This window comes from Rhipicephalus sanguineus, chromosome 10, assembly GCF_013339695.2.
Source record: "Rhipicephalus sanguineus isolate Rsan-2018 chromosome 10, BIME_Rsan_1.4, whole genome shotgun sequence".
NCBI lineage: Eukaryota > Metazoa > Arthropoda > Arachnida > Ixodida > Ixodidae > Rhipicephalus > Rhipicephalus sanguineus.
Window position 1 is genome coordinate 129,924,100 of NC_051185.1, and position 15,523 is coordinate 129,939,622.

The 15,523-nt window shown below is 44.9% G+C and overlaps 1 protein-coding gene across 1 annotated transcript; it reads right to left on the reverse strand.

The window, feature by feature from the left end:
* Positions 1-510: 510 nt before the first annotated feature.
* On the reverse strand, positions 511-2,346 carry LOC119406738 (uncharacterized). The gene is made up of 2 exons (XM_037673469.1): positions 1,616-2,346; positions 511-1,096 (listed from the first exon to the last, which is right to left on the reverse strand). Exons 1-2 carry the CDS (start codon positions 2,344-2,346, stop codon positions 511-513), a joined length of 1,317 nt encoding a protein of 438 aa, XP_037529397.1.
* Positions 2,347-15,523: the final 13,177 nt, after the last annotated feature.

Below are 15,523 nucleotides of genomic sequence, written 5' to 3' on the forward strand. Positions count from 1 at the left end.
AAAGCCTGCTTACATTTCACCTCCTGTGCTGTAACACCAGTGCCGGCTTCTTGTCGTACAATGACATAACCTTTACAAAGAAGTTTAGTCAACATGCCTGGTAAGCCCATGATATGCACACAAATTACATCCTCTCCGTACAACATCCTCCCTGTACATGTACCACAAAAATAATGAAATAAACTTCAAACTAAAAAAAAAAAAAACAGTCCATCCATCCATGTTGTAACACTATGCTCAAACAAACAACATATGCAGCAAAAACAGCTGCTGGCTGACCGATTCCTATACATACAGCAAAAACCGCTGCTCACCGACTGTTTCGCATAACATCGATTCCCACAGTGAGGGATCAGCCGGAATTTGAACACATTGTAGTCTTTTAGCATACCAAGTAAATGTCCTGAAAAAAGGAGACGAGTAAAAAGTGTTATTCTGATTGGCCCTCAAGAGCAGCTTGTGTCCACACTACATTGAAATGGAGAGCACACAAAAGTGCGTGCTGCTCTCCTATTGCTGCTGAGCTTGTCTAAAGAAATAGTTTGCGAGTGCCTCCCTCACACGTTCACCATCACCACTGGACACATCAGTGCTGTGGGCTGGCTGAGGATACTGCGTGTTGAAGTCATGCAGCTCCTGCTCCCATTGGTATTCAACTGGGTCTTTGAGTGTCTCGCAGATGTTGTGCAGCACACATGCAGCTCTGATGGCCTGTTTGGCTGTCTTGATCTTGCACTCCATTCTCTTGGAAGTGTATCTGAAGCGAGCCTTCAGCCTCCCGAAGGCATTCTCTACTATTCTCCTGGTTCTTGAGAGCTGGTAGTTGAACATCCTTTCACGGCTTCCTGTAACTGCGTTTGCGAACGGCTTCTGAAGGTTTGCCGTTAGAGGGAACGCTTGGTCACACAGTATTATTGGTGCTACTGTAGTTCCCTCAATGACGGAGACGGGAGTTTTGAAAAAGTCGCTCTCCACCAGCTTGCAAAAATCTGAACGACCGTACACAAAAGCATCGTGACACCTGCCCGGGCTTCCCACGTTGATATACCTGAATCGGTACTGATGGTCAACGAGTGCCAAGAGTATCATGCTGTACCTGCATGAGAAAGAAAATCAAAATCTATGAACAGCCAAATTTCCTACTTATTGCAGTAAAATGAGTGATTCCTTCAAGCGTGTTATTTCATTTAAGAATCTCGCACTCATTAGTGATTGCAAAAGCTTGGCAGCACGTCGGCCACAACCCATGAGTAAATGTAAGCTTTGCCGAGTGCATTCGCTCTTACATGCAAAAAGAATTTGCATATATGCTTCATCTAATCACGTTTGCTCATTTATCTGACGTTAAGCACTCCTGCATGTTTAAGGTAGCCGAAATTCACCTTACAGATACACGTTCGTGTCACTCAGTTAAGTAGTAAACTCGTGCGTTCCAAGAAATTTTATCTATAGTCCTGCGACAGCAGTACTTAGACAAGTATTTTGTTTTTGTTGAGAAACAACAATGTTTTCCCATGCGCCTAGTATTTACGTTAGCAAAGTGGAAGCATACATGTTCCTCGCACGAAAAATTGCTATGGCTCCTTCGCAGGTGAAGGACAGGCGAAATACTTACCATCCCTTGTAATTGAAGTAGTCAGTTGCATGCTCCTCTGGTGGAGATACCGGGATGTGACAACCATCCAAAGCACCGATTGCCTGCGGAAAGCCACTGACTCTGTGGAACTTCCTTATGTGCTCCCCCATTTCAGCACGGCGGATCATCCGAAGCCACTGGCCCTCAAGTGTTTTGATAACTGCCGCGAAAAATTCTCGGCATATTACATTCACTGTCGACCGACCGACTCCAAACAAATGTGCAATGGTGGCGTCTTCCGCCGTCGAACGTAGCCGGTACAGTCCGATGGCTATTCTCTTCGCCACTGACACAGCCGGCCGCATGTTCGTGTCTGCTCGTTCTAGCACAGGTGTCAGAACATTCACAAGGTAGTTGAATGTTGCAGGCGTCACACGTAATGACTGCCTGAAGTGCGCATCGCCCAAGTGCGGCAGCGTGCCTTCAAACCACCTTTCGTTGCGCTGAAAGGCCCAGCGCTCTCTCTGAATGGGATGCAGCAGCTCAATCGCAATAGCCGCCATCGTGAACAAGTTGGCGCACATCGCGTCCTCGCACGCTCGAGTGAAAGCTTCTTGCTCTTCAAGCGCAAGGCGCAGAAGTCTTTCCTCGCTGCGGTGTTTGGCTCGCATGGCCATCCAGGTGGTGATTACGCGCAGTAGCCGACGCCGTCGTATTTCGGGAGCCGGAACGTCGGTCGTGCTTCCTCTCATCGTCATGTTGTCGGCCATGTTGAATCTCGATTGGCCCTTGGCTTGACTGCTTGACTGGCTTGATTTTATGCCGTGTGGCCGTGGAAAATTGTGGAAACGGCTGCGCATATATTTTTACAGCAATTTTTTAGTGATGTCAAAGTTATTTTTGAGAGTACGAACGTTTAGCTGCAAGATTTGATAGTCCTTTACTTCTCCCAAAGTCACGGCTCGAGAGGGCAAAGGTCATGGTCATCATTGCAAAATGACATTTGTTTTCGCCGTGTGACAGCACGCAGGTAAAATGGCATTAGGTCCGCTTAATGTCATTCGTTGTGAATGACATTAGATTTGCCGTGTGACAGGGGTATTAGTCATATAAATACAAATGTAGAAGGGGATTTCACACATGCGTGGCTGCTTTTGGCTACTTTTACTGCCCTTGGCTCAAGTTGGCTACATTTTGGCTACTTTTTTCAATTTTCTGGCTATTTTTTGTATTTTCGACCTGGCAACCCTGGCTAGTCGTGGTGCTCTCTTGCTCTCTTTCTATGTGTGCGTGCGGCATGTTCAGTAGTGCAGCGTGTTTCCTAGAGGAACCTTGGTGACATTGATATGAGACATTTATTTTTGGTTGCTTCTATCTGTGGAAAGTGTTACAATTAAGTCAACATCAGCATGTTCGAGCGGTGTTTGGTGTTGTATTGGTTGTACCATGCGGTGATCGCTTCGTCAGCGTCGATTCAGGATCATCGCGATTTCCTCAGCTCTGATCCTTCCATGTAAGTATTGCACTTACATATTTGGAGTGTAAGCGAACGTTTGTCCGGAGTATTTGTGTGTTGTCATTGTACCTTGCTGCAGTATGCGATGAAGTGCGCGAAGTACACTACATGCCGGTTTATGTAAGCATCCTTTGTGTAATGCCTATGGCGCACATGTGTCTTTGTAGAAAGCGCGAGCGATTATGTGCAAGCGAATTCATTTGACATCTAGTGAGAGTAGTATTGAATGAAAAATAATCTGTTGCAGTAAGAGTCGCATTTCGCCTCCATTGAAATGCGACCGCTGCGGGCAGGATCGAACTCGTTTCTTTCGTGTCAGCTTGCCGAGCACTGTGAATAATGGACCGCCGCGACGGCGAACGTTAATAATCGCTACATAGTTTTCCTACAGCATAAACTGTGCGAGTGCTTGTCAGACTGGGCTAATTAAGGGCCATTTTAACGTTGTACTGCTCAACGCGAATGGGCTCATGCCACGCATGTTATTTGGTAAAACTATACGTTTGCTGTACGTTTGATGAGTCATTATTGCCTTAATTTCTTTCAGGTGGTGTACAAGGATACGCGCAAGCACACTGCTCATCTAAGGATATCTTCTAATTATAAGAAAACCTGCTGCAAGTGTTCAAATAAATTCTGAGTTTCCCCACCATGCTGCCTGGCTGTGTGCAGTTGGCTGGACCAGCAGGTCCTGAGCCAATCAAAGTAGGAACCAACTAAGTTACATGCGATAGCAACCAGCTGAAATCTGTGCAAGTTCTGGCCAATTTGAATTCTACTTTATAATTCATCCTGGAATTTCACCTGGGCATGCGCCACTTGAACCAATTGGAATACAACCAATTGGCCCAAACGGTTATGTGCTGACTGCACCATTTGACCCAATTGGAGAACAACCAATCGGCCCAATTAGAATACAGCCAATTGGCCCAATTGGTTATGTACTACTGCACCATTTGACCCAATTGGCATACAACCAATTGGCCCAATTGGTCCAAATGGCCCAACTGTGTACTAATTCACAAATGGAACCAATTGGAACCAGGTGGAAATTTTCCAATTGGTTCCAATTGTTTTTTTTTAACTGGGATGCACACCACTGAGTTCCCAAATGTAAGCCCCGGGACCATCACACCCTTCCACAGCCCTCGAAGCACCTCGTACCTATTGTATCCCCATAAAGCTCTGTGCTTCATAATTGCAGCATTCCTCTTTCCCTTTGCTACCGACCCTTTTGATGGACCCTTTGCTACCGACCCTTTTCATAGATGGATGGATGGATGCTATGAGCGTCCCCTTTAAAACGGGGCGGTGACATGTCTGCCACCAGGCTCGAAGAAAAAAAAAGAAAAAAAAAGCTTCCTTGTTTCATGTTGGCCTAATACCTTATCTACATTGATTAAATCTATGTTATTATACCAAAAAAAATTTAAATTCACAGTCCATTTTTCCCCCATTATTTATTTTTGTTCTTTATCTCTACTTTTCTGCCACCAATACTCTAACCGTCTTTTACTTATTTCTATCGCGGACGTGTGCAGCTTTCCATTGTTGTCCCTAAAACCCAAGGCTTCATGTAGACTCGTGCCCACACGTATACCTGGGTGAATATCGCCACATTCAATCAGTACATGTTTCATCGTTTCCTTAGTTCCCCCGCAGCATGTACATTGTTCTTCTTCGTTACTGAATCTCGCTTTATAACTACGCGTTCTAAGGCAGCCCGACCTTGCTTCAAACAGTAAAGCGCTTCCCCTTGAATTATCATAAAACCTTTCCCTCCTTATTTCGTTTTTTCCCTTTCGGTAGTTACTCAGAGCCGGCTTCTTTTCCATCGCTGCCATCCAATAAGTCCTCTCCGCCTCTCTGACCTTCCGCTTAATGCTCCTTATTGCCATATCGCCCGCACTGCTAGCCGTATATTTACTGGTGAGCCTCCTATTTATTTTTCTCCACTGCGTGTCAACGCTTTTTCTATACAAATACCTGAAAACCTTCTCTGCCAATCTATATACTCTTCTTCATTTTCCTCAGCCTCTCTTCGAATCTCATTTTGCTCTGAGCTTCCCTCACTTCAAAGCCTGTCCATCCCATATCACCCTTTACAGCCTCATTTGTCGTCTTCCCGTGAGCGCCGAATGCGAGGCGGCCCACCGTCCTTTGATTTACATCCATTCCTGATTGTACCTCTGACTTCATGCACTTCATGCACCCTTTTCATAAATACGCCACCTGACGGTGAGCTTTTCGTCAAGTTTCGCTTCGCAAAGGAGTGTGGGATAGCCCGCGCCATCGTGAGGGCATGGAAAGCGAGCCGTCACCCGTTGAAATCTCACCGTTTGCGTGCTTGAACAAGCTCTTAGTACTCTCCGTTGGTATTTCTGGGCCCGTATTCTCAAAAGGCGACAATCGCAAAAGTATCGCCTTTGGTGCGCGCTGATTGGCTATTGAGCAAATCGGAAAAGTTAGGGCGCCATCTGGTAATTCCGCCGACGTCAATTTTGCGTTATGGTGCTCGACGGTGCTCTCGACATATTTGCAATAAACGAAGGCACCGTTCATCATCGGTTCGTGGTGAAGTCTAGCATTTCAGTGACGTAGGCGGTAGCTTCTAGTATTCAATCCTCGGTGGATATACGCAGCATTTTTTACGCTGAAGCTTTCATCGAGCATTACCTTGGGGTTTTATCAGCACTCGTTCTTTGCCAGCGCGTGTTTTTTCGTGGTTTGGACGTCCCAGGAACATGAACCGTGCGTTGCTCGCGTGGCTTATCGCGAGCCAGCAACATGTTGAGATCTTGAGACGATGTCGCTGCGACGGCACGCTACCACCCTAACGCTACAGCGGGAGCGACTAAAAAGCCACCAAAACATGCCCGCGTTGCCAGACTACTTTTTGGTGCTGTCCCTAGGAAATTCCAAGCGAGATGTACCTAGCCTAGGCCCGTGGCTTTACGTGCGTGCGAGGCGTTGCAATGCAGTCATGTGATTTAACCATGGAAATGCAGGTGGCTTGATTTAATGGACGCACGAATAAAGGTGCATACTTGCTGCTTTTTTTGGGAAGGGCCACTTTTTGACTAAGGGGCAAGCAGTTCGCAAGGAGGGGGAATCAGTTTTGTTTCAGCTCAATGAGATCAATTTAATATGCATCTGCGAGTGCAGGCGTAGCCGCACAGTGCATTAGGTGCACAGTGCATTAGTTTACGAAGCTGATTCTTTTTGGACGACGAAGTTTGAGACATGATCGGAACCGCTAGCACGCTATATATTCATATGAGCTGCTGTTTGGGCCTTGTTTTGTAGTTCCAGAAAAGCTAGCTTTTCCCAAAAGGTACCTTGGAAAAACGTTTAGCTCCAATATTCCGTGATAGTCACCGAATGATCAATATTATTGCTTGTTTTAAACAAATGCTTGTGGCGATCGAGCCACCACGCGAACGAATGTCACGCCGAAGCTGCAGCCTCCCTACTTGGAGCACAGCATCCCACGAAACACAAGAAAAGCTAGAAAACTTCTACTAAACATCTAGAAAGGAAACTCCAAAAGTATATTAGAAGTTTAGTTGAGATGTTATTTAGACGTAAGCAGCTTGAAAACTTCCTGTAGCTGTGCTAACGCCACGTTATTAGAAGTCTAGAAAACTGCTTGCAAGAATTCTAAAAACTTCTTGCTAGATCTTTTTAAGAGCTTTTTTAGACTTTTATTTTTCATGCAAACCAGCTTGTTGAGGAGCTTGCCCTAGTCAATTCGTTGCATCATGCAGCCTTTTGCAATCGCGTTTTAGCTGTTCACTGTCAAGCGTAATAGGTAAAGGGATGCCTGCGTAATATGGCATCACATTAATTTCTCGAGCTACTCTAGCGAGCAGGATTGATAATTCAAAAAAGGCAGAAGTTTAGGGGAAGATGGAAGCTTGAAGAGATGACCAATTCTTCGACACGGGGTGTCGCTGGAGCCATTTCGACAAGCAGACTTGTCAATTCACAGCTTTGAAGAAGACAAGTTTGCTTGTCGAAGCGCTGACTCCAGCGACACACCTTGTCGAAGAATTTCTCATCTCTTCAAGCTTCCATCTTCCCCTCAACTTCTGCCTTTTTTGAATTATCAATCCTGCTCGCTAGAGTAGCTCGAGAAATTAATGCGACGCCATATTACGCAGGCATCCCTTTACCTATTACGCTTGACAGTGAACAGCTAAAACGTGATTGCAAAACACTGGCATGATACAACGAATTGACTAGCGTGTTGCTGGAGCCAACATTTTGACAAACTAACTTGTCTTCAAGTTCCAGCCTTGAAGAAAAGTCCGCTTAATCGAAGCGGCTCCGGCGACACCCTGTGTTCAAGAATTTTTTATCTCAGCAAAATTGGTGTTCTTCTGGCCAAAGAATTGGTTAGCCCTATTTATTCAGACATGACATTGCCTTAATTCATTGTTCTCAACACATCTAAGCATTTTGATGTCGGGCCATTTTCATTACTTGTGTTTTATGGAATACGTTATACCACGCTTCCAAAAGTAAATGCGAAATTCCAACAAATGTTGTTATCATGCATAACCTTTATTGTAGCAATTCCAAACAATATGTTGGCCACTTGAAATAGGCTGGAGCAATGGAATTGATGACTTTGTTCAAGAACCTGCACGCAAAAGGCACGGTAAAGTACAACGTGTCTCAATCAATCAGACATGTATCAGCACAACAAAAATCGGAAGGCTGTTGGCAAACACACGAGCACAGCAGCAATACTTTGCTAAATCATCGAACATTTGTAAACGCCAATAGGAGCAGTTCAATGGCTTATTTTGTCTCAATGAAGTAAATTTAGATATGTTAAAGAATCTTGGGTAGGCAAAATTTAGAGTTCCTCTACAATGGTGTGTGTCAATAATATCGTGGTTTTGGGAATACCTGGAATTCTAATTTCAGCCTGCACACAAAAGGCACGATGAGCCAGGAAAATGTTTCAGTCAAGCATGCACCTACACCAGCATAACCAAGAAATAAATAAAACGAAACAAGAAGCTAGTTTGGTTAAACAACAACAAACACCGTAGCACAGGGCGACATTGGTTTAGGGAAAAATTCGCCCTAGTTGGTAGCACATGCAAAGAATTTTTTCGCATAACCAACACAAGAACAAAAATGGAGACACAACATGTGCACTAACTTTCAGTAGAATGGTTTATTGCACACGAGGCAAACGGTTGCACAATGCCGGGGCACTCACACTGCACCAAGACGCAATGCACCGAGATTTGTCTTTTTCCATTTCATTTTTAGATATACATAACACTCATAAACTCACAGACTACTGCACATTCCAGAAAGTCTATTCTTTATCTGACAAGGACAGGGACAGAGTACTAACACAAGTGGTACGGATATTTGCGATTTTGGCAGCTTATAGTATTATCAATCTCGTTAGTTAAGCTCTATTGGTTGATAAAACCTTTGAGTTCTGCTAGAAAGGTTCACACCCACACGCTCTACAGGACAATGCAAGCCACCCATCATTGGCTTTATTTACAAGATTACAATGCTCTATTAACCTATCATTCATGCAGCTGCTTGTTTACACGGCATACTGCTTACTGCAGGAAAGAGGTATCTGATAAGCGACAGTTTCTCCACATTCCACAAACCGCATTCTATGTCGTTTCTGGCAAGCAGTTGTCTTCTTCGATGCTTGGCTCCTAATTCTGCAAATCGATTTCAGCTTTCATGGAGCGTAAAAACTATTTGTACATTAGCAAGTGACATCAACCTTATGATGTAGTGCAAAATTTCGTGCAAGTGTGGCACAACAGCTATTCCTTTTTGAGCAACATCACTGTTGGAATGGCAGACTAGAGCAATGGAGTGATACTTCCTAATCGGGACCTCTGCGACTAACACCTTTGTTTGAGTGACGTGTTGTGTGTGAATCTTTCCAATGTGCTATGTGTTCCGTGGAGTTGTTGCACTATTCAAGTACAGAATAAAAAGGTTGGCATCACGTGCTAATGTGCAAGTAGTTTTTCAGCTCGATGCAAGCTGAAATCGATTTGCAGAATCAGCACTCAAGCACCAAAGACGACGACTGCCTGCAAGAAACAACATAGGACACAGTTTCTGGAATGCAGAGAAGCTGTCATTTATCAGATACCTCTTTCATGCGGTAAGCAGTATGCCGGGAAATGGGCCACTGCAGGAATGATAGGTTAAGAGAGCATTTTTAAAAGAGGCGAGCGAATGTTGGGTGAGTGTCTCGACATAGTAAATACCATCGTAAGTAGCGCAACTAGACAGGACAACAGTGTTCGTCTGTTCCTTTCTGTTGTCCTGCCTAGTTGCGGTACATACAATGGCATTTATAAGACAGCATTGTAATCTTGTAAACACGATGGATGTCTGGCGTTACAGTGTAGAGCATGTGAGTGGGAACCTTTCTTTCAGAACACAAATGTTTTATCAGCTAATAGAGTTGAACTAACGAAGTTGATAATAGAAGCTGCAAAAATTGCAATAGGGGGTATCAATTTTGTTAGCACTCCTCGACTGTCCTTCTCGAATGAAGCACTGACTTTCTTGAACATGGAGGAGTTCGCGAAGTGATCAGTATGCCGTATATTTTGCTAAAATAAAGCGGAAGAAGACATCTCTCTGCATGGCACCTTGGTTAAGCTTGAGGGCACCACCCCATTGTCTACAAGTGCCTCGTGTGCAATAAACCATTTTTTTTAAAGTTAGTGCACAGATTGTCCCTTTTCGGCTTTGTGTTGCTTATGTGCTAAAAATTTTTACCAAGTGTGTTGAGGTCACTTATGAGTACAGAAAACAAGATACTTTAGAAATTTCAACCACAGATACACACAAGCACAACAGCAAAACCTAGTTAACAGTAGAAAACTTGTAACAGCCAAAGGAAAGTGCAGCTGAACAGCTGTTGCCCACACAATGCGCTTAAATTTAGGTATGTTTCAGAATCCCGGGTAAGCAAAATCAACGAGTTCCTCCACAACGGTGGCCATCATAATCGTGTCGTGGTTTCGGCAATACTCAGAACTTTATTTTCATCCTGCACGCAAATGGCACAATGAAGTCAGCCAAGCATGTGCGTGCAACAGCTTACCCCATGTCTTTCAAAAATTATGACAAATCGGAACATTTTCGAAGCATATGTTTTGACGCCTTCTGCACATCCTTCTAAGGCCTCACAGCAAAGTTACTTGAACACGGGCATGAGCTGGCGCTCTCATGTATAATTCGTTCAGGTGACCTGTCGGCGGGTTCAGGTGACGCACTTCCACATTCATCACCCTCAACACAGATTGTAACCAGGCAGGCATTATCTACGCTTTCAGTAGTTGAGTTTTGTGCTGAAAAGTTACTTTCAATATTTTGCATCGAGGCGGTCTGGCGAAAAAGCGGCTCAACTGCAGCATGAAGTCGGCGATGTTTCTGCCGACGCGATAGGGAGCCGATAGCTTTCTTTTTTCTTTCCATGGCAGACCCTTTCGCGCGGAAAGCTAAAAATGACACTTACGTCTGTTGGGTGTCTGGAAGACAATGAGGTCCTGGAGTTTTGACACGAAAAAATAGCAGGACGAACAAGAAGCACATTCCGAAAAGACGGAGAAAGGATATTCAACTTGAAACGCTTGAAACTATACTGCGCAGTTATCGTCGGCGGCTTCGGTGGAAAGAGAGCGAGATAAGAGCGAGAGCGGCGAGAGCGCCAGAGCGGCGTCACGGGCGGCCAATGAGAGGGCACGACACGATGACGTAGAATGACGAAGTGTGTGGCGACCAATGGCGACCATGGGTGGCGACATGTCTCGACCATGGCCTCCGAGATGGGGGACGCGCCCGCTATCTCTGAGGCCATGTCTCGCCTCTCGACGGCGGGAGGGTGAGGAAAAGACGCTTTTCTTCCGCCCTCGCTAGGAGCGCGCCTCGGCAAGCATGGTCTGCGCGCGAACGAACTGGAGATGACGCTCGAAGGGTCCGGGGGCACTCTCGGTCCCCATACTGCCCATACATTGTATCACATTTTATTTCATCAATTAAGCGATGGTGATCGATGTTCGGCGAATGATTTTGTATCCTTCACGTGCATGGTGGGCTAAAAGATGGGAAAATTTGGTTTACCGATCTTCACATGTTAAAATGGGGAGAAATATAAACGCGCTACCCTTTCTTTTTATTGCGCATGCGGTTCAAGCGACCAATATTTGCGATTACGAACGTATAGGAGCGACCGAAGTTCATATGTGCGCATTTTAATGGAAATAAAAGCTCTAGAAAAAAATGTTCACTAAACGTTTTAAAAAGACTTCTTGTAAAAAACGTTTTTTCAACGTCTTCTAAAAAACTTCTTGTGAAAAACGTTTATTCAACGTTGCATAATATACCTAGATGTCTGCATACCTTTTTAGTCGTTTCAAGAAGTTTTTTAGAGGTTTTGTGTTTCGTGGGATGTGTGTACTAGGAGGCGCAGCGATGCAGATTGCTTAATTCCTCATCAGATCAGTGGAGTTCCCGGTCTACATATGTCTCCCATCGCATGCGTGCGGTATCAAGCAGACATATGAAACACAATTGTGAATAACTTTTTCTGTTGTATCTTTATGAAATATTTTTTTTTCATTGCTGTGCTTTTGACATACCCTATCATCAGTGAAAAGGAGTAGCCGGTGCTATACAGAAGCACCAACATCTATTATATAATAAAAAAGTATTTGTTTACGCCCGGAAAATCAATGCTCCACCACATAATGCTTCGATGAACCGACCAATATGTTACGAATGCACACTGTCGCGGCTAAGTGTATATACAGTAAAACTCGCATACATCGGAATCAAAGGGCATATCGCTAAATAGTTCGATATACCCGTAATTAAAAATGCATAAAATGCCTGTCTGAAGCTTAAATATTCATTCTAGAAGGATCCGTTGATGGGCGTCTCGGACTGTCCCTCGAGACAATGTTGGTTCTAAAGCTGCTGTGAAGCCGTTAAAGTTTTCCTATTACTTATTTTTTATCAACCTGGTCGTGTGAAACGTGTACGTATATCGGACCAGAGAACACTTTGCGCCACATGAAGCAACCTGGCGACACAGCTAGCAAGCTTCACAGCGTGGCACTTAGTTTTCGTCGCATTACACCCCTGTGTAGCGGCAAAACTTACAAAGCAATAGACCCTTTTCATAATCGCAAGTGCGCTTCTCTGCGCTACATATTTGAACAACTAATGGCGGCATCTCTCTTCCTTAGAGTGGAGACGAGGTCCTAGTTGCACGTGCTGAGGCTTGTCTATTATGCGTATTTATGTCAAGAGAGCCGAGTCTACATTTTCCACGTCATAGCGTAAGCAAAATGCGCTTGAACACGCTGTTTGCAGTAAGTGACTAGCCGCCATTAGTTTGGGCAAACTGCATGGCAGGAAAGCTAGCTTTACAATTATGAAAAGGGTCTATTCCTTCATTGTGGAGCGCAAAGAAATCTGTGCTGCGCATGCCGCCCATATTTTGACTCGTACCCCGCTTTTTTACGCCACGCTTGCACTGCCACTTGGATTCAATGCACTATATATTTACATTATATATACGTGTTATAAGATGACAGATTCACTATAGTCAGCTTTACGGCATTGCAGCTGTGTTATGCCACAAAGCTTGTACTGTGCATTTACGGTATCGACGTTTCGCTATGCAGCGAAGCCCACCAGCAGGGGAAATCGTAACTGCCACATACGTTGCCTGACGCTTTGTCTTCTTTAATTACAAAACAGGCGCCCACGCAGTCTCCAGTCACCGTACGAGCACCCAAACGTCTAATAACGCGCAAGTGCACAGCAAAGGTTTCTTCAATTCTTCTGTACTTGTACGCAAACGAATTAGCTGCAACCCTCTTCATTAGAGAACAGACCAAGCCACTTCTTGGAATAGTGTCATGGAGAAACTTAATTATGCCAACAGAGATTATTACGAGATACCAATGAATCAGGTGGCCTGAAGCATGATCGCATAGTGCTACGGATGTCTACTTCAAACGGCAGCTGCTACACTTCAGGTCAAATAATAAATGCGCAGATGATGAATTTCTTAGCACTGCTGATAGTCTTGACAATCTATCAATTCAAGCGAACACTCGCGATGTAACATGAAGCAGGACATACAGAGAAATTTTAACGCAACGCACGCTCTCGAGTGCCTCAAGTTTCACCTCACTTGGCGACTTCCCTAGGGAATTTCTGGGTACACGAAGACGCTAGTTTTGCTCGGTGGCACAGGGTAGCCACCATGAAATGTGCTTACACCGCTAACATTGGGCGATGTTTTGGTGGCTTTTTAGTCTCGTGCCGCTACAGATGAACTCTTTGAACAACCAACTTTTGTTGAAATCCAAGGTTTGACGGAATCCCGTCTGGTCGGGAGGAGGCATTGAAGAAAAGGAATAAACGCCGACCACAATAAAAACACTTTAAAAACAAACAAGACGTTTCGGCTCCCGCACGGGAGCCTTGTTCACAAAGAAGTGTAAAGTCAGTTACGTTTCAATAGATGGATGGATGGATGCTATGAGCGTCCCCTTTATAACGGGGCGGTGACATGTCTGCCACCAGGCTCGAAGGATAAAAAAGAAAAAAAAGAAAAAAAAACTTCCTTGTTTCATGTTGTCCTAATGCCTTATCTACATTGATTAAATCTATGTTATTATAACAAAAAATATAAATTCACAGTCCATCTCTCTGCCTCTTAAGGCAGAATAACCTTTTTTCCCCCAATTATTTATTTTTGTGCTTTATCTCTACTTTTCTGCCACCAATACTCTAACCGTCTCTTACTTATTTCTATCGCGGGCGTGTTCAGCTTTCCATTGTTGTCCCTAAAACCCAAGGCTTCATGTAGACTCGTGCCCACACGTATACCTGGGTGAATATCGCCACATTCAATCAGTACATGTTCCATCGTTTCCTTAGTTCCCCCCGCAGCATGTACAATGTTCTTCTTCGTTACTGAATCTCGCTTTATAACTACGCGTTCTCAGGCAGCCCGACCTTGCTTCAAACAGTAAAGCGCTTCCCCTTGAATTATCATAAAACCTTTCCCTCCTTATTTCGTTTTTTTCCTTTTCGGTAGTTACTCAGAGCCGGCTTCTTTTCCATCGCTGTCATCCAATAAGTCTTCTCCGCCTCTCTGACCTTCCGCTTAATGCTCCTTGTTGCCATATCGCCCGCACTGCCAGCCGTATATTTACTGGTGAGCCTCCTAGTTCTTTTTCTCCACTGCGTGTCAACGCTTTTTCTATACAAATACCTGAAAACCTTCTCTGCCCATCTACTCTTCTTCATTTTCCTCAGCCTCTCTTCGAATCTCATTTTGCTCTGCGCTTCCCTCACTTCAAAGCCTGTCCATCCCATATCACCCTTCACCGCCTCATTTGTCGTCTTCCCGTGAGCGCCCAAGGCGAGGCGGCCCACCGTCCTTTGATTTACATCCATTCCTGATTGCACCTCTGACTTCATGCACACCACTGAGTTCCCAAATGTAAGCCCCGGAACCATCACACCCTTCCACAGCCCTCGAAGCACCTCGTACCTATTGTATCCCCATAAAGCTCTGTGCTTCATAATTGCAGCATTCCTCTTTCCCTTTGCTACCGATGCTTTCTCTTGTACCTCCATATATCTATCCCCCTCATTTACCCATACTCCGAGGTACTTGTACTCGCTTACCCTCGGTATTTTTTGGCCCTGTATTAAAGGGCCCCTCACCAGGTTTGACAATTTTGAGCTAACGAGCGCAATGCATACAATGGGCGTTCACGATCACGTCTGCCAAAATTTGCAACGCTACGCGCCGCAGAAATGGGTCAAATTTCAAGGTGAACGCTGCTTGCCCTTCCTCTCGCGGGCGCGCGCTTTAGAGAATGAGGGGATGACGTACATGAGAAAATGGCCCTACGTAGATGGTAGTGCTGTGACGTCGCTCCTCTACGTAGACGACTGTGCTCTGACGTCGCCAACAGTAGCACGTGACGCTGCGATAATTATTTGACACGACATGTGTAGTTTGTGTAATTTGTTGCTTGAATATATTAATAAAACTTGAGAGAAATAATGAGACACACAAAGGGAAATGTGTGCGTCTTTTTAATTTTTTTTTCGTGACTTACAGCGAGATGCGGGGCTAATGCGCCTCCCTTTCCCATGCGTTCGTGTCCCCGCGGGTAGCGCATCGAGCAGACGCCAGCCCTGGAAACGAAAGTAATGTTCTGGCGCGTTCGAGCACTCATTATGCTCGTTCATTCTACCGCGTCCAAGTAAACGTAATGCGGCACTGGCGCATGATACCGCCACTCTCGTGCCCGTACAAATGTCTCAACGTTCATGCCCGTCCCGCAGAAACAGGCAGTACACCACAGAGAACGCCGACA

Bases quoted from the DNA above. Each gene is read 5' to 3' on its own strand.
- LOC119406738 (XM_037673469.1), bottom strand. From the start codon at position 2,346: ATGGCCGACAACATGACGATGAGAGGAAGCACGACCGACGTTCCGGCT. The intron at 1,097-1,615 runs GTAAGTATTTCG...TTTCTCATGCAG, and splicing joins TACTTCAATTACAAGGGATG to GTACAGCATGATACTCTTGG.